The sequence below is a fragment of the Chrysemys picta genome, chromosome 1 (assembly GCF_011386835.1).
Source record: "Chrysemys picta bellii isolate R12L10 chromosome 1, ASM1138683v2, whole genome shotgun sequence".
Taxonomy (NCBI): domain Eukaryota; kingdom Metazoa; phylum Chordata; order Testudines; family Emydidae; genus Chrysemys; species Chrysemys picta.
This window is the reverse complement of record NC_088791.1, coordinates 83,549,049-83,567,750: the sequence shown is the minus strand read 5'-3', so window position 1 is coordinate 83,567,750 and position 18,702 is coordinate 83,549,049. Positions and strand designations below refer to the sequence as shown.

General features: G+C 39.9%; 1 protein-coding gene across 4 annotated transcripts in view; it reads left to right on the top strand.

Moving 5' to 3' along the window:
* The window catches only part of FGD6 (FYVE, RhoGEF and PH domain containing 6), a 106,062-nt gene that overhangs the window by 82,464 nt on the left and 4,896 nt on the right, over positions 1–18,702 (top strand). For 3 of the 4 annotated variants that reach the window (XM_005306491.4, XM_005306490.5, XM_065576856.1), the window contains exons 15-20: positions 1,543–1,645; positions 2,938–3,084; positions 4,057–4,159; positions 5,616–5,743; positions 13,535–13,663; positions 17,392–17,540. In XM_005306491.4, the coding sequence (XP_005306548.1) occupies positions 1,543–1,645; positions 2,938–3,084; positions 4,057–4,159; positions 5,616–5,743; positions 13,535–13,663; positions 17,392–17,540 (759 nt within the window). The remainder of the gene's footprint in view (positions 1–1,542; positions 1,646–2,937; positions 3,085–4,056; positions 4,160–5,615; positions 5,744–13,534; positions 13,664–17,391; positions 17,541–18,702) is intronic. The other variant, XR_010594602.1, reaches the window with a different exon arrangement.

Genomic DNA, 18,702 nt, shown 5'->3' with positions numbered 1-18,702 from the left:
TTCAAAAATAAAATAAATCAGTGCTGGTCTAGCTTGTTGGAGCTATCTAGGTAAAAACGGTGATTTAAACAATAATGATAGAAGCACAAGGCATTTACTAGGGATTAATGACCAGTTGGGGGAAGATGTCCCAAGGTGCAGTTGAAGATTTCCAGCTGTAATTAATCCTCCGGAAATGCCCAATGCCAAAGTCATTATATCTGTTATAAGATGAACAGGGTATGTGAGCCAGGGGGAAAAGTTATATGGATGTTTTTCAATGACTGATGCAATTTCCATCAGTATGTACAATGGATTTGTAGTGAATCAATCACCTACATACAGACTGAATGTCTCATCTTTCAGTATCATTCATCTTCTTATATCTCATTCTCATGGCTTTTGGGTCTCATTTGGCAATTTAATATGTTTCCAGTGTGCTCATACTCTGTGTGTTACAAAACAGGTCAAATAAAATTCGTACCAGACTTTAGAGAGACAGGCTTCCCTTCTGCTATTTTTACTGACAGCCATATTCAATATATTCAGAACACACAACAGAACTGAAGTTTGAAAAGACTCTAAAGGAAAAGTTAAAGTTTTACAAACTTAACATAGCAAAACTTTGCCCATTTCCTAGGGGAGATATAGATGTAAATAGATATCTTGCAAGGCTTATTGCCAGTTTGATCTAATGGCTGTGTGAAAGTCTAGACAGCACTCTGGTCTGTACAGAACTCCAGAATTTAGTTTTCGTAAGTTAATAATGAGAACACTATGGCCCTGAAAACCTGTAGCACATAATTGATTTCAGTGGGACTGCTAAAATGAATAAATGCTGAATGTTTGCAGGATTAGGGACTGGATTGTGCACTCATGTTAGTAGTCCCACTGAAGTCAATGTGCACTATGGATGCTCAGCCAGCAACTCTGAAAATTGGGCCACTTATAATTTAGTTGCTTAAATATAGATTTAGCAGGGTAATTAAAGGCAACCAAATTTTGAAAATTTTAGTCAGAATTTCTGAGCCATAGAAGTTGGCTGGAGACATGAATATTCCAGAACTAATGCATATTGGCTTTTTCTCACAGGATAAAAAACCAACATAAGTAAATATTTGGATTTGGCAAAATATTCTTCTTCCCAATGGGAAGGATAGTCAAAGTGCCATAGCTCTGCTCCTGCCTATATCTTGTCTCTTCTTTTTCACAGATTAGACCAGCATTCTATTAATTCCGATTTGGTGGTTGTTTTTATCCCCCGTGCATGAGGGCCTCCAAGTTTTCTTCTATGTTGCCCCTTACATCTGGAATTGTCCTGCCTGATCCTATATATCGCACAACTTCAGTTGCCTCCAAATCCATGCTCTAAATCTACTTCTCTTTAATGCTCTAACTATAATCAACACTCCCACATCAACCTAATATAATCTAAACTAATAGTCATTAAAAACAAAAAAGAAATAACATGATGTGTGCCTGGCAAAAAACCATGCCATAGCCAGAGTCAGTTTTTAGACATTTTTAATGTTAACCGTACTTCAATGTCTTTGACACCAACAGTTCTGCTACAGAAAGAGATGAATGGTTAGAAGCCATCTCCAGATCAATTGACGACTATACAAAGAAGAGAATCACATTTAACCCGAGTAAAAGTCTTGAAGAGGTATACCACACCATTCTCTTTGATTTCTTTGGGCATGAATATATCTTCTACTACGTATTAAAAAAACTCAGCACAGCACTTTAGAAAAGTGGCAAGTATTAATAATAGAACAGAATTTGAGATGTAGATCTTTCATAGTTTCATTAAAAAAATTCAGATGTCGGTTCTCAGTAATCCTAAGAACAGGAGAAAAGGGGTTAGATATCCATCCATTCTAGTCCTTAAAATAGAATAACACTAGCTAAGATAATGCAGTGGCTCTCAAACTTTTTTACTGGTGACCCCTTTCACATAGCAAGTCTCTGAGTGCGACCTCCCCCCTGATAAATAAAAAACACTTTTTAATATATTTAACACCATTATAAATGCTGGAGGCAAAGCGGGGTTTGGGGTGGAGGCTGACAGCTTGTGACCCCCCATGTAATAACCTCGCGACCCCCTAAGGGGTCCTGACCCCCAGTTTGAGAACCCCTGAGATAATGGATGTAAACAAACTGGAATATCTTGGTACTAAACAAGTAGAGTAGTGATGCCAGTGGGGGGGGGGGGCGGCAAACACTCCCATCCCCCCAAGGTTTTTGCACTTGTTCCAGGTGACCTAGGCAATGGAGCTGGGGGGTGGGGCATGATCTGATCACTTAAGAAGTAGTCCTGTACTAAATCAATACGGCTGCTGCTGGAGCAGTCCGGAGCGTTGCTGCAGCTGTGTGGTCTAAACCCCACTGAAATCTGACCTGGGCACCCCTCGGTACAGCTGGAGAGGAGGCCAAACCAATAATATTGCGATCTGGTACACAGGGAGGGAGTCTGCTTCTGTATGGTGGAGTGCAGTGGAGTCCATCTAAAACTCGATTCCTGGTGGCACCAGCTCATGCCCTGTGTGGGTGAGAGAAGGGGGAGACTCCCTGGCCAGGGGAGAACCAAAGTCCCTATGGCAGGCGGGGGGGATGTGAACAGGGACCAGAATGGGATCCCTGTTGGGGAGGGGGGAGGGAGAGAAACGCCAGGATTTGCCGGACCTCCCTCCCCTGAAATATCTAATTGGCAGCACTGAAATAGAGATTTATTAGCACCTTTATGATTCAATGAAATAATTTCAGCATCTTCTTTTAGAGCTCAGTTGTGATAATGTTGCTGGTGAACCAGCAGAGAATCTGTATTTAAGACACTGACCAGTTACGTGAATGGAGAATCCTTAGGAAACAGAATACTTGTATTTAACCTTGATAATTCAGTGGTGAAAAATACATTACTGCTTGTAATTTAATGGAGTTCCACCTCCATTTTCTCAGGCAGATCCAGAGAAAGAGGATGAAGATAGTCCTCTCGGATCAAAGGCTCCCATCTGGGTTCCTGATACTAGAGCCACTATGTGTATGATCTGTACTAGTGAATTCACGTTGACCTGGAGAAGACATCACTGCAGGGCATGTGGAAAGGTTGGGTGATCTTGTAACTTCCTTCTTTTGCAAGAGTCATTCAAGATTTTTGTTTCCGTATGGGGGAATTTGATTGCATTAAAACACATTAGCAATATTGCTGTGTTGAGAGAACATTATACCTTAGGTGAAAATAACATTATTTCCTACTCTAAATATCCTTGTTATTAGATCAATTCTCTAGTTAAACCTATCCAGTGCTTCTTGTCATATTTTACATTTCAGGAGGAAAAAAAAGACGCATGTCCTTCACTCCTTCAGTAGCACAATGCATACCAAGAAAATTAACTTAAATATTCAAAGTATCTTTTTCACTGGCTGTGAGTTAAGGTTGAACCCATTTTGCGAGACTTCCAAACAATGCATACCCATGAAACTAGAAAAAAAACTATTGTATATTTTATTGCTGTCTTAACCTAGTCACATTTCACATCTTACTTTTTAGTCAAATGGGAATTCAGTATTCAGTGTAGTTGAAACACATCAATTTCTCCGTAACACAGACAAGAGGATAATATAACTAGATAGATATTGTGATCATCTAAAAATACAAGTTTAAAAAAACTGAGCATGTTTCTTAATAAACTTTTAGATGAGATTTGACAATACAATAACAATTTGCTAATTTACACTTTGCTAGTCCATAAATTTGATATTTCTCACTAATCCAGTAGTCTCACCCCCCATTCTCAGATTTTTATTTATTTATTGTTCAAAATATTCTGTACAAAATCAGAAAATGATATAACTATCAAATATTGTCAGTCACGTAAAATCAGTTCTGGAAAGAGTATTTTGTGTGGAACATCCCTGTGAATTATCATGCATGTCCCTCCAAACCCTCAGGTTGTAAAATTGTTACTTGTTTGGGGCTCAACAGCATGGGTTTAGTGAAACTCAGATATAAGTTTTTAAGGGATTGGTGTGCGTGTGGTTGTGCATACTATATAATAACATTTTACATGTTTTCAGATTGTCTGCCAAGCATGTTCCACAAATAAACATGGCTTGGACTATATGAAAAACCAACCAGCAAGAGTGTGTGATCATTGCTTCAAAGAACTACAGAAACAAGGTAGAGGGAAAACTTTTTTTTAATCGATCTCTCTCTGTCTCGTAATTATATAGCCCACATTTCCACAGTATCAGAGCACCTCACAATCTTTACTGCATTTATCCTCCCAGCACCCCTGTGAGAGCGGGAAGTACTAGTAACCTGTTTTACAGATGGGGAAACTGAGACACAGAGCCACCAAATGACTTGCCCAAGGTCACACAATAAATCTGTAGCAGAGCAGGGAACTGAATGCCAGGCTAGCACCTAACCGCTGGCCCACCCAGAGACCAGTGTTGTTGATATTTGCAACATTATTATGTGATTTCAAGGTGACTTTTCCAGGGCTCTTGTTGTAAAGCAGAGGCTGCTCAGGAGCTTTGCCTGGGCCACCAGCAGTTTCCACTTCAGTTGCTAATGGATGTTGTGCTGCAGGTAGCTGCAGCAGTTGTCTAGTTTATTGGGGCACCCTTTGCATCCTGAGCTGTGTCCCAGTCACAGAGCCGGTGCAGCAGAACAGAGCACCCTATCTCTTCCCGTCATACTGACCAGTATTGTCTAATTGTTTCCTTGTACTCCCCCATCTGTCTACCTATATCCATCTGTATTGTTTTGCCTTACACTTAGATTGTAAGCTCTTTGGAGCAGGGACTGCCTTTTTGTTCTGCGTTTGTACAGCGCCTAGCACAATGGGGGCCAGGTCTATGATTAGGACTCCCAGGCACTAGAATAACATACATAATCCATACTAATAATCACCACCCTCAACCACAAGCAGGAAGGGGGAGTTAATGGAGGTATGCCCACGGGACAGCCTTCTTACGTGCAGGCTGGCCACAGGGAACCACTAGTGATGCCTGCCAGGGGAATGGAGGGGGGAGGGTGTGGGAGGCCGTAGGACCTTGCTGAGGAGATTGGGGGAGGGGGCCTGAGTTGGGGAGAGAAAGCGTGCTCAGGGAGTTGGGGTCTGCAGGACCTTGCTGGGTGGGAGTGGGAAGCAGCAGGAGCCCCTACCATTGGGTTTTTGGGTAGTGAGGAGGAGTCAGGAAGCAGATGCAGAGGGGAATTGGGGCCTGCATTTTATGTGTGGGAATACATTGTGTGTATTTAAGGTTGAGTTTTCACCCTGTAATTGTCTTGTACACATGGGCGGGTGGAGTTCAAAAACAGGATTTATACTTACATATATATATCAACTTCATGATTTTTTGGTCCAATCTCATGATTTTGGGAGCTCTAACTTGTGATATTGTAACTTTTGGAATTGGCAATACTGAGAGGCAAAATTCCTGTTTAATATGGTTAGGAAATACAATATCATATGCAGTGTTTCAGAGATTAACTGTGTTTTTAAAAAAAAAAATTACCTTACACCAAACAGAAATTATAGCTGTGTTTAAAACTTTTTGTAAGGAACACTGTGCATATGTCAGTCATCTGCAATGTAAAAGCACTGTGCATGTTGTATACATTTTAGATAACCACTTCACTCCTAAGAGTGGATCCCCAGTGAACCATAAATCTCCATCCAGTGCCTTGTCTACAGTGTTACATAGTATTCCGTCTGGGAGAAAACAGAAAAAAATTCCTGCTGCTCTCAAAGAAGTAAGTGTTTCCCTTAAACTTTACCTCTCATCGGTGTTAAATCATCCATGTTTAATAACAATAAAATTAAAAAAAACTTCTGTGATCTTTTTCAGATACTGCATTTAAAGGAAAGGGGAATTTTTCTGGTGACACAATGGCCATGTGTATGCATACAGTGCTGCAGCTGTACTAATCCAGCTGCACCGCGTCTGGTGAAGACGTGAGCGGCAGAAGCTATGTTGGCAGGAGAAACTCTCCTTCCAACATAAGTGCTCGTGTGCGCAGCGCTATGTCAGTGTAACTTACGTCACTCAGGGCAGGAAAGAGTCTCACCACTGAGCGACATAGGTTATGCCAACATAGGCTGTAGTGTAGACCGGTGTTCCCTCTAATTTTTTATGTCCATGTGTGGAATGAATTTTGTTATGTGCACCAATATGGAAGTGATGTGTGACACATCCCCTTCATATTGGTGCACATAACAAAATTGATGTGATGAGGGTGGGGCCTCAGTGCTGGGGCAGAGGGTTGGGGTGTGTGTGTGGGGGTGAGGGCTCTGAAGTGGGGCTGGGGATGAAGAGTGCGGGAGGGAGGTTGGGATGCTGGGGGGTGCAGGTTCTGGGGTGGGGCTGGGGATGAGGGATTTGGGGTGCAGGGCTGCAGTGGGGAGAGAGGACTTGCCCCAGGGCTGCAATGGGGAGAGAGGACTCCCCCCAGCCCTCACCGCAGCAGCTTGGGGCTAGGAGAGAGGCTCCTCTCCCTGGCCACAGCAGTTCCGGTGGACCTGAGCCAGCGGGGAGGGGCACATCTCCTGGCTGTGGCAGCTCTACACTGGGGTCAGCAGGGAGGGAAGGTAGGTGTAGACATAGCTGAAACAGCTGAAATTTAGTTATAGGATTGACTTGGGACTTGATTGTGACTTTAGGTAGAGCCACAGCACCCCAGGAGGCGTTGTGGTCAGACACTTCTGAATCAGAAATTCTCTCTTGATTTCCCTCCCTTCCAACCCCATCCAGGGAGGTACTAATTTACTGTTGGATTATGCCAACAGTGAATTCAACACCCCCACACACCAACACTGGCCAGTATATAGAGGGAAGGGTGGGAGGGGATGGAGCCAAGATTCCACTCATTCCCCACCCACCTGCACTGAGGGTGGGATGGTATGGGAGTAAGCAAACACCCTATTAATTGTATGTGAATGGACTCAAAGTCCAGGTAGCTCACATAGGAGTGTTCTGACTTCCTCCTATTCTGATGCACAGGCCTGTATCTAACCTCCAGTGATTACAGAAGTCGTCCTTCCAGCCTCCATGGAAGGGCATCGTCCATGTAATTTTTGTAGCCGTAATGAGTATTATGTGGAGTTGAGTGAGTTAGCAGCAGTATCGTAGGATCAGAATGGAGGCTGGGTCTCTGCAGCATACAGAAGATGCAATGGGGAGGGAATGTGAAAAGCTCTAGTACATTTATAAAAATGATGTACTGTGGAAAAATGCTACATAAGAGCTAGGTGGTGGCATTGTTTATTATTATGGGTATGCTAACAATGGGTAAGACAGCCTTGTTCTTTATCGATAGAACTGTGATAGAAATATATATGGTTCACCCTTGCATAATGACAGGTTTCAGAGTAACAGCCGTGTTAGTCTGTATCCGCAAAAAGAAGAACAGGAGTACTTGTGGCACCTTAGAGACTAACAAATTTATTAGAGCATAAGCTTTCGTGGACTACAGCCCACTTCTTCGGATGCATATAGAATGGAACATATATTGAGGAGATATATATACATTGACTCTATCTCCCCTTGTAAGTACTCTCACACCTATTATCAAACTGTCTGTACTGGCCTAGCTTGATTATCACTTCAAAAGTTTTTTTTCTCTTAATTAATTGGCCTCTCAGAGTTGGTAAGACAACTCCCACCTGTTTATGCTCTCTGTATGTGTGTGTATATATATCTCCTCAATATATGTTCCATTCTATATGCATCCGAAGAAGTGGGCTGTAGTCCACGAAAGCTTATGCTCTAATAAATTTGTTAGTCTCTAAGGTGCCACAAGTACTCCTGTTCTTCTTTTTATGGTTCACCCTGACTCTCTTCGCTTAGCTACTAATACTGGCTTTTTGGTATTTTAACCATTTCTACCATGATGGTGTAAACTACAAGAACAAAACTTCATTTCAGTAATGGCTGAGGGCAATACTCCTTGGGGGGAGGGATAGCTCAGTGGTTTGAGCATTGGCCTGCTAAACCCAGGGTTGTGAGTTCAATCCTTGAGGGGGCCACTTGGGGATCTGGGGCAAAATCAGTACTTGGTCCTGCTAGTGAAGGCAGGGGGCTGGACTCGATGACCTTTCAAGGTCCCTTCCAGTTCTAGGAGATGGGATATCTCCATTAAATAATTTATTTATTTATTTAATATGCAAATTCTTTGCTCTATGAGGTCAACCAAAAGGCAAAATTGTTTTCTAAAAATAAAAGCAGTCCTGCACCACTGGCAAGCAGCAGCATGAGTTTTACATATGTAGATTAACTCCATCTGCCAATGGCAGGGGTCATTTAGAATCCAAAGGTGTGTTTGCATGTTATTTTATGTATTGGCTCTCATGTAGGCCTCATGGGACATGCAAGCACAAGAAGATTTGATGGATTACATCTAATAATGTGATTTTATTTTCAATTTTTCTTAGGGGCTCAAATTGACATCAGGGAGTCACTGCATTCATATTGTTAAAAGTTTTGCTCTTTGACGTTAGCTTCACAAGATACTCAACTTGTTTTCTGAGAGTGTCTCAAGGTGGCAGTCATGCATTCCAACAGAGATCAGTGAAACACAAACAACACAGAATATATTAATTGGCATCTAAAAAGGCTGCCTATATTCCACTAAAACCCTTAGTGTTCTGTGCAATATCTTGTGTTTGAAGGATGCCCAAAATTTGGTCACACCATCAGCCAGTCTTCCAAGGGTGAGAATCCTTTTCACAGTCTTGGATTTCCCCTCCTAAGGAGGGAGTGCATATGACCTGGAAAGCAGCACCATATGAAACACAAATTCAAATTCACACTGGCAGCGGTATCATTTTAAAACTGAAGAAAATATAATAGACTCCTAGGTAGCAATGACTGACCTAGGAACAGTTACTGTATTCCTTGTGCACCCAAAATTCCCTTTGGATGCAAAGGAAGTTTTTGGTGCACAAGAAATGGGCTCCTAATTTTTTTAATACCACTGCACCTTTCAGAGAAACTGAGGTGAAAATATTTTTAAAAGATCACTCTTATGAGGGAGGATCTTTTCCTGTCCTTTAGGAAAGAGCAAAAGGGTATAATGGATTTCATGCTGTAAAAAACAGGCTACCACTGCAAGGGCTGGAAGAAATTTCCCTGCTGAAACATAAAATGTAGTTAATCTAATTTATTGCAGTTTGAAATATATATGTATTCCTTTTCCTGCTGTGGGAAGCCTTTTTAGCACTGCCTGCAGCTTTGAGTTGCTCACATTTTGACGTATCCCTTTGTAAGCATCTTGTAAGAAATTTTACACAAGACTTTCAGTGTATTACCTGTCACTCTGCTGTGTCAACATTCCACATGAGGCTTGGCAGAGACAGCTAGGGCCCTCCTTAGCGCCTGTTAATTTTTCTTAAGACATGTTCCTTTCTAGAAAATGTCACTGAAAGTACTACTCAGAGCTTGAATGCTGTGTGAATGTTGTAAATATTTGAACGTGTAATGTAATGTTCATCCAAAAAAAGATCTGTTACTTGCAAAGATAATTGTTCAAATTGAGAACATAGTTTAAAATTGCACCACTTCACAACCTATTTTCTAGACAGGTATGTTGAATATTAGATCCACAGTCTAATGTCAGGCTGTTTTATGGTGGAAATATGAACATGCTATTTAATGTTAAGAATGTAACTTCCCCAGGTTTTTCATTTCTCAGTTTTATCAGTTGATAGGAAGAGAAATTTCTGTGGTTATATCCCCATGTTCAGAACCACTTGGTAACATGTCCCTGTGTTTTATTGGCTTTCTTCCTGTTGAGTTCCAGTTATCCACACTCCCAAGTGTCCGGATGTATTTGGTGTAGTCTGAAAGAGTTGTTCATTGGGATTCGGCTGTATCAAGAAATCTTAGAGTTTGGGAAAGACAGTAGCTTGAGAAGCATATTGAAATACTGTGTGGCAAATTTTTTGCTGTTGTAAACAGGTGCAGTTCCATTTGGTCCAGTATGTGTCTTAGTACCTCAGTGGCTGACCAGTGGATTCCACCTTTGCATGTGAGCCATCGCGGTATCGTGGCTGCATTCTATTATTTTATATGCCTTATTAGGCACCCAATAAGGTTTAGTATTAGTATCATGGGCAGGCTGACTGCACATTGATGGAAGTACCATGATGCCTTGGACAGTCTACTTATCATTACTAGGTGAGCACTAATAGTCACCACAGTTTCAGTGGCAGAATGGGATGGTGTGCTTTTCCTATTTTCTTGAAATCCTAATTTGTGCTGCGTACGTGTCCTGTTCCTCAAGTAGCCCTATTAAAAAATGTAGGGGCCACTTGTGAAATAAGCTGCTGTTCAATAGGGGTGAGGAGAGCCAAAGTGTTCTTCTGTGGGATAATGACCATTGTTATTGCAGTGAACAACAATTCTGCGTTGCAATGTATGAAAAAAAACACCTGTTGCACATCTGGGATTTCTTATAGCTCTTATGTAACTCAGAAATAAAATGAAAATCTCTGGAGACCGTGTGCATGTGCGTGTGTGTAAAAAGCAACAGCAACTAATATCTTTTATATGAACCTATGAGATGGAAAAGTGGAATTTTGCAGGTGACTATATGAGGACTGTCAAGGCAGTTTTATGAACCACCAGGAGGTGGGACACAATTATATCTGTTATCTACCCCAAGGCTCCTCAGTTGCTCAGTCCTAATGTCTGGAGGGAAAAATGTCTGATTACCAATCTTTAATTTTGTATATTTCATTATCTAAAGTAAGCAAAAAGCATAAAATAAAATGCATGCAAACAAATCAGATTAAAAGAGAGGGGGTTAAGGTTATACCATAGAATCAGTCTAATTAACTGGTTGATTAAATCACATTAAATAACAGTTGTTAATGAACTTTATATAATGATTTGGAGTTCTTAAGGCAGCAGTCTTTAGCCATCAGCCCCCAAAATAATACGGCATTATCAATCTTGGCTCTAAATGATATATTTATACTCCACCTGAATGGCTGATACAGGGAGGTTCAAATTACTCCCAGGTTTAAGTCAATGTTGAGACTATAGCGCTGATGCTAATTAATGCAGTCTGCCCAAAATATAGATGGTTAGGAAACAATCTCTCTTCCCCCTTTCTCCAAACTGAGTTATATGGAGCATTTCAGTACATATCAAAATGTGACAGATGGTTATATTTAACTAGCTAACCAGAGTATAAGTGAAAACAATTTCAGGATTTAAGCATACAACTCCTTATGCATAAGGTGTGTGTGTGTGTGTGTGTGTGTGTGTGTGTGTGATATTTTAGAAAGTGAGGTTATTTAACCTTGGGTTATTCTAGGTGTTTGAGAAACTATTCTATAGGCACCATTCTTATGGAAATTCCATGGGCTTCAGCCATATATGCTCTTGCATGTGCGCGCGCACTCTCACAACCAGTCATCTGCTGGAGTTATCAAACAAGTGCAAGAACACTAAGGTGGAAGTATCTCTCTACTAACAAGAATGGGCGGGGCCCACACCAAAAAGGTTAATACTTATGTAAGATGGTGGTTGTGACTCTGATTATATCATTGAGGCTCAGGAAGGTAGTATGTGGTTGAAAGGATTAGTAGTCAGTGGTTTTCTTGGCTCTGCCATTTAATATCGATGAACTGGCTAGCAGGTTATCATAGAATCATGTAATAGCATGGTTGGAAGGGACCTCAGGAGGTCATCTAGTCCAACCCCCTGCTCAAAGCAGGACCACTCCCCAGACAGATTTTTTACCCCAGTTCCCTAAATAGCCCCCTCAAGGATTGAATTCACCACCCTGGGTTTAGCAGGCCAATGCTCAAACCACTAAGCTATCCCTCCCCCCAAGCAAGTAGAGGGTACTTGCTTGTAAATGTCAAATATTTGATGTTGCTGGACTCTTACCCCATGGCAGCCAGCCTGGAGGGTGGAGGGAAGCATAACCCTCTTTGTCAAGCAGGATGGCATTGCTTAGCCAGCAGCCATGACTGGCAGCAATGGATTCTCCTTTGCTTTTAGTTTCATAAAGTAGTGGCTGATTTGTTCCTCTCGGATCTCCTCATCAGTAGTCCCTTGGCAAATCAGAATGGGACACTTCCCTTCTGGCATCACTCACTGGGGATGGATTAGACCACTTTTATGCAAACAAAGAGACTCCCATTCCAATAATTTCAGGATCAAAGTCCAAAATATATAACCAAACAGTCTGCAGGTCCAAATATTTGAAGACAATTGAGGTCTTGGATCAGTCCACTGACATTGTCTCAACCATCTTACAAAAGTCCAAACTCTCTAAAATAATTTTTTTTGAATTACAAAGCTAGCAAAAAATTTTGGCTGAAATAATAGGAAAACAGCAATTACTCATCTGTGCGTACAAAGGAAAGTTCCTCTTTCTTCAGCTGTTCCTGTTTTAAAGACAGTTGTTTTAATTTCTCTTTTATAATTTGGCACTCAGCAGTTAAACACTGAACAGCACTTTTGATGCAATTTGGGTGAAAGGCTTAACTGTGACAGAGTGGAAAGTATCTGCCTCAAAATCATAGGGGGGGTTTTGGGGGTAGGGGGATCCTAGCATTTCAGACAGGCCTGTACCTGCCTCACCCCTAATAGCTCAGGGATTTACCAATATAGCTGTATTCCTGGAGATATGATTTCTTAGCTGCTGGTGATAGAACAGTAGTTTAATTTGTTCTTACAAATCTGCTAACTCTTTCACAAGTAAGCTCTAATTATTAAAAATTAAATTTGCTTTCTCCAAGTATAGGGTGACCAGATGTCCCGTTTTTAAAGGGAAGGTCCAGTTTTTTGGGACCTTTTCTTATATAGGCGCCTATTACCCCCTACCCCCGTCCCGTTTTTTCACAGTTGCTATCCAAGTACGAATTGTAAATTTGGGATCATTTTCACTGATCTTTTTGGTATATCTTCCTCTTTAAACATACAGAAAAATGTTGAAATCCTATACTTTTTTGTTTTCATGATACTTTATGGAAATATGCTCTACCTGCTTACCAGTTATTTTTGAAAATGGCCCAGATGTTGAAGCAAATCAAGCTCTTCAATTATAGCTGTCTTCACATCTGGTAAACTTGGTTCCAGAGATTGCCCAGGCCTCAGAGGAAAATATGCAGCTGTTATCCTTGAAGGCTATACAGCATAGCCTAAAATGTTAATCTATTAAGGGCTGAATCTTATTTATGGCATATTTGAACTATACTCCTGTACTGCCAAAAGACACAATCTATATCTCAGCAATTGCAACAGCCGGTTCTCTTGATATAGTACCTAAAAAAAACCATGGGATGGAGTGCTGAGCATAGTTGGTTTCCTTTGACTTGTTTATGCTGTACTTATTTTCATGGTCTCTGCTGAATAAAAACCTGTATCCGTTTCTTTTCAGGAGAAATGTAGCGGGCTAGGTGCTTAGAGAGAGGTTTAGGTGTCCCTAGTAGTATTTAGGTTTATAGGAGTGTCTTAGAAATATCAACAAAGAGCGGTGCGCTGAAAAAGCCAGGTACCCACACACATCCTCCATTTGTTTTACTTTCAGGTTTCAGCAAATACAGAAGACTCCTCAATGAGTGGCTATTTATATAGATCAAAGGGCAGCAAAAAACCATGGAAACACCTGTGGTTTGTCATAAAAAATAAGGTGCTATACACATATGCTGCTAGTGAGGTAAGGAAGCATGGAATTTTTTTACATATTTTAAAGCAGTGCTCAGTAATGAGACCCATAAATTAGTCCATCTCACGGCAGTACAGCGTTCTAAGTCTTCCCTGAAAGAGGTGGAAAAATCTGTAAGGTGTTCAGCTGTTAACTAGACGATGCCCCTTTCTGAAAGGGAAACTAAGTGAGTCACAATAGTGACCTTTACAAGTAGATATTATCTGTTTTGATGCATCAGTTTGGAATAATGGCAGATGCCAACAGCATGCAAGCACATTGGAGCATCTCCGCTTGTTGCTTCCACCTGATGTACGTGTGGATGTTTGGAGAGAGAGCAGACTTGAATACACCTGGCTTCTCAGCCTGCCTCCTCCACTCTGCAACAGTCTCCTAATGCCTTGTGCTCCAACTAGAAAAGAGGAAATGTGACAACGCTTATGCCATATCCATTTTGCTCAGCAATGTTTTAATCTTATTGAAGCATGGATGTGAGCTCCATAAATTTCAGCCCAGACTAAGGAAGATGGGGCTTTATCAAGTATCTGTCATATATAGTACCTCTTTACAATATTGTCCAAATAGCTTGCTGAAAAGCAGGCGTTCTTGGTTTTTTTTAAAGCTTTTGTAATTATTTATAGGTCAGTTATGGAGCAAAATATAGAAAGCACAGTTGCCATCCATCACAGTTACCAGGCAAATTGCACCTCTGACCACTCCTGGTCTCATTAAGAGCACTTCTTCCCAGGTGTCAGGCTGCTAGCTGTCACCTGGTTCTGGATAGAATCATGCAATTCTCCCACTCTCAGGCCAGACCCTGGGTTGTAGTTCCGTGGTACCAATTGTAAATTGCCTCAGCAGGTCTGATTTACGCCCAGACTCTGCAATCCTGTATTTTATGCGGCAATGAAAGTGATAATCAGTGACCAAACAGCCTCCTCAAAGCAAAGTATCCTTTATTTGGAACAAAGCATTTCAGAGAAATCAGATCTTAAAAACTCTTCCTTCCTCAAGAGTGGTTTAGTGTTCTCAAATGTAGATATGCTTATATCCAAATCTAGGAATTTAGGAATTGCCATACAGAGTCAGACAAAATCCATCTAGTCCAGTATCCTGTCTCTGGCAGTGACTAGAACCAGATGCTTCAGACGAAGGTGTAAGAACCCCATACTAGACAGATGGGCATAAGACCCACCTCCCACTCCAAACTCTTATACTAGGTCTTGCCCAAATCTCTCAATAGTTAGAGATTGGTGTGGAGGCGTAATATCTAGGCCTGTTGTGCGATTAAAAAAATTAATTGCACAGTTAATCAATAGTAGAACACCATTTATTTAAATCTTTTTGGATGTTTTCTACATTTTCAAATATATTGATTTCAATTATAACACAGAATACAAAGTGTACAGTGCTCACTTTAAATGTATTTTTGATTACTATTTGCACTGTAAAAAACAAAAAATAGTATTTTTCAGTTCACCTCATACAAGTACTGTACTATCTTTATCATGAAAGTTGAACTTATAAATGTAGAATTATGTACAAAAAAAACCTGCATTCAAAAATAAAACTTTAGAGAGTCCTACTTCTTGTTCAACCAATTGCGCAGACAAACAAGTTTGTTTACATTTGCAGGAGATAATGCTGCCCACTTCTTATTTACAATGTCACCTGAAAGTGAGAACAAACATTTGCATGGCACTGTTGTAGCCGGCTTCGCAAGATATTTACATGCCAGATGCGCTAAATATTCATATGTCCCTTCCTGCTTCAACCACCATTCCATGCTGATGACGATCCAAAGCAGTGCGGACCGACGTATGTTCATTTTCATCATCTGAGTCAGATGCCACCAGCAGAAGGTTGATTTTCTTTTTTGGTGGTTGGGGTTCTTTTGAATCTCCATCAGTGGTGCTCTTTTAAGACTTCTGAAAGCATGCTCCACACCTCATCCCTCTCAGATTTTGGAAGGCACTTGAGATTCTTAAATCTGGGGTCAAGTGCTGTAACTATCTTTAGAAAATTCACATTGGTATCAAATTTGCAGTAAGAGTGTTCTTAAAACGAACAACATGTGCTGGGTCATCATCTGAGACTTCTGTAACATGAAATATATGGCAAAATGCAGGTAAAACAGAGCAGGAGACATACAATTCTCCCCAAAGGAGTTCAGTCACAAATGTAATTAATGCATTATTTTTTTAATAAGCATCATCAGCATGGAAGCATGTCCTCTGGAACGATGGCCGAATCATGAAGAGGCACATGAATCTTTAACGCATCTAGCACGTAAATATTTTGCAACGCCAGCTACAACAGTGACATGCGAACGCCTGTTCTCACTTTCAGGTGACATTGTAAATAAGAAACAGGCAGCAGTACTTCCTGTAAATGTAGACAAACTTGTTTGTCTTAGCAATTGGCTGAACAAGAAGTAGGACTGAGTGGACTTGTAGGCTCTGAAGCTTTACATTGTTTTGGTTTTGCGTACAGTTACGCAACAAAAAAGGCCTGCATTTGTAAGCTGCATTTTCATGATGAAGAGATTGCACTACAGTACTTGTATGAGGTGAATCGAAAAATACTTTTTTGTTTATCATTTTTACGGGGCAAATATTTGTAATAATATAAAGTGAGCACTGTACACTTTGTATTCTGTGTTTTAATTGAAATCGATATATTTGAAAATGTAGAAAAACATCCAAAAATATTTAATAAATTTCAATTGGTATTCTATTGTTTAACAGTGTGATTAATCGCGATTCATTTTTTTGTTAAATGTGTGAATTAAATGTGATTAATCAACAGCCCTAGTAATATCCCTTCAAAATTTTTGTTACCATTAATTATGATAACTGGATATTCTTGTTGTCCATATGAATGTCTAATCCCTTTGTGAATCTTAAGTTCTTGGCCTCAAAAACATCCTGTGGCAATGAATTTTACACTCTGTGTTCTGTAAAAAAAAATATTTACTTTTATCAATTTTGAATTTGCTCCCTTCTAATTTAATTGAATATCCCCCTCTTCTTGCATAATGAGTCAGGAAGCTCCCATCTACCTTCATTAGGCCATTCATTATTTTATATACTTTCGTCATGTCCCTTCTGAAAAGTCTTTTTTCTAGATTTACTTTGATAGATTAAAATGTCACATCCTTTTGTCTTAGCAACCATCAATTGGGGAGTTCACCAGATGTTTATCAGTGTCTAGGTGCACTTCTTCCTCTTTGATCTCACTTGCATGTAATGTAGGAGCTCACTTGTTGGCGATGTAGTTCAGTGCAACTTTATTATTTGTCGTTTGTCATGCAAAATCTATTCTAAACTGTTCAATAGAGTTATTACATTAGAGTACCGAATGGGAGGATGGAGTTGAGCAGTCTGGAGAAGGGGAAAAGGATACATTTAAGCCAAGATTTGAAATGACATGAAGAGATGCAAGAAGGGTGTTCCATTCCAGATAGTGTTAAGTATGGTGGTGAGACTGTAACAGGACAAAGAGGTCAGTGCTAGATGACTAGAAGGTGACAAGGAGTTAGAGAGAAACCAAATCTGCGAGGTTTGCTGTCTCTTGTTCATTAAATCATGTATGAGGAAATGACAAGAAACACAGTTTTGTGTAATACGAACTGTAAATTATTATAACTGGATGCAATAGTGTGGTGCTTACAGATTTATAAAATACATTAGGACTGTAATATTATAAGATCTAATTTTGTGCATGTGTGTTTAAATTAGGATGTTGCCGCACTGGAGAGTCAGCCTTTACTGGGTTTCACAGTCTCTGAAGTAAAGGATGAAAACTCAGAGTCTAAAGTATTCCATTTACTGCACAAAAACACTTTATTTTACATATTCAAAGCCGACGATCCTCATTCAGCTCAAAAGTAAGTAACCATTTGAATTCAGTCCTGTCTGTCACTTTTTTCCCATGGAATGTTTCAGGTGTCGTTTCATTAATGTTCACTCAGTACGCGCTCACATGAAAAAGCTCACTTATAATGTGCAACTTGTTTTTAAAAAATGCTTGGTTAAACATCAAAAATCTCTAAGGATTGCAATAATGTTGTAATTTCCGTTGTTACATTTAAATATAAAATAATTGGTTTCATGGAGATTTACAGTCAGATCCTTGTCAAATAGCAATCAAAAGTGAGTGGAGTCAGTCATCCTTCACTCAAAAGCCTTCAAAAAGACAAGCAGACTACATATTGGGCTGAGAAGTGAGGATAAGAGGAAAGGAAAGTGTAATCTTTATGGAAGAACTCCTCTCTAGTCATGTACCACCATAGTTCCAAAGGATTAAAATAGGAGGCATTTTGTGCTGTTTTAATTTAATTCCTTCATCTCTAAATCGGCTTAAAATAAAGTTCAATGATAACATGCATTAATTCAGGAAATTTTTAACAGTAAACTGGGTTAATTATTTCTTTTCTTCCCAGCTAGATTTATAGGTCCTATAGATTTTTGCATGGCAAATTAAGTTTGGTTAGTATACTCTTTCATTTTAGACGCAGAATGATTTACCTGTATTTACTGGAATTATATAGAGACTTTGTTTGCGGTCCTTATTTGATTAAGTTTTAGGATTTACCGCAAGCAGCAAAATGAGAGGTGACTATGCAAATACATCTAGTGTATCTTGCTAATAGATCTGGCTGGTTGCTTTGTCTGGTTTCACAACAATTTCCCAGAATTAATTTTACTTGTAACAGAGTAGCCGTTATAGCGCTAAATATTCCAATAGAATGTTTTAAGCATGCAGTTAAGCCTGAAGTTGTTTGTAAATGCTATAAATAGGAATATTTCAAAAATGTAATTTAAATGTCAAGAGCAATTAACTAACTGAGCATAATACGTTTTTCAAAAATCTGGGAATGTTTTCTTCCTTGCAAATGCAGTTTGATCAATCCCTCCTTGTTAGTTAATACAGATGTCATTTTATATTTGCACTATGCCCTTATTTGTACTTATAAACAATTTATAATTACTTTCTTCCCTATTCAGACAATGGCTTTTGTAGCCGGATGGAAAACTAGTAACCAGCAA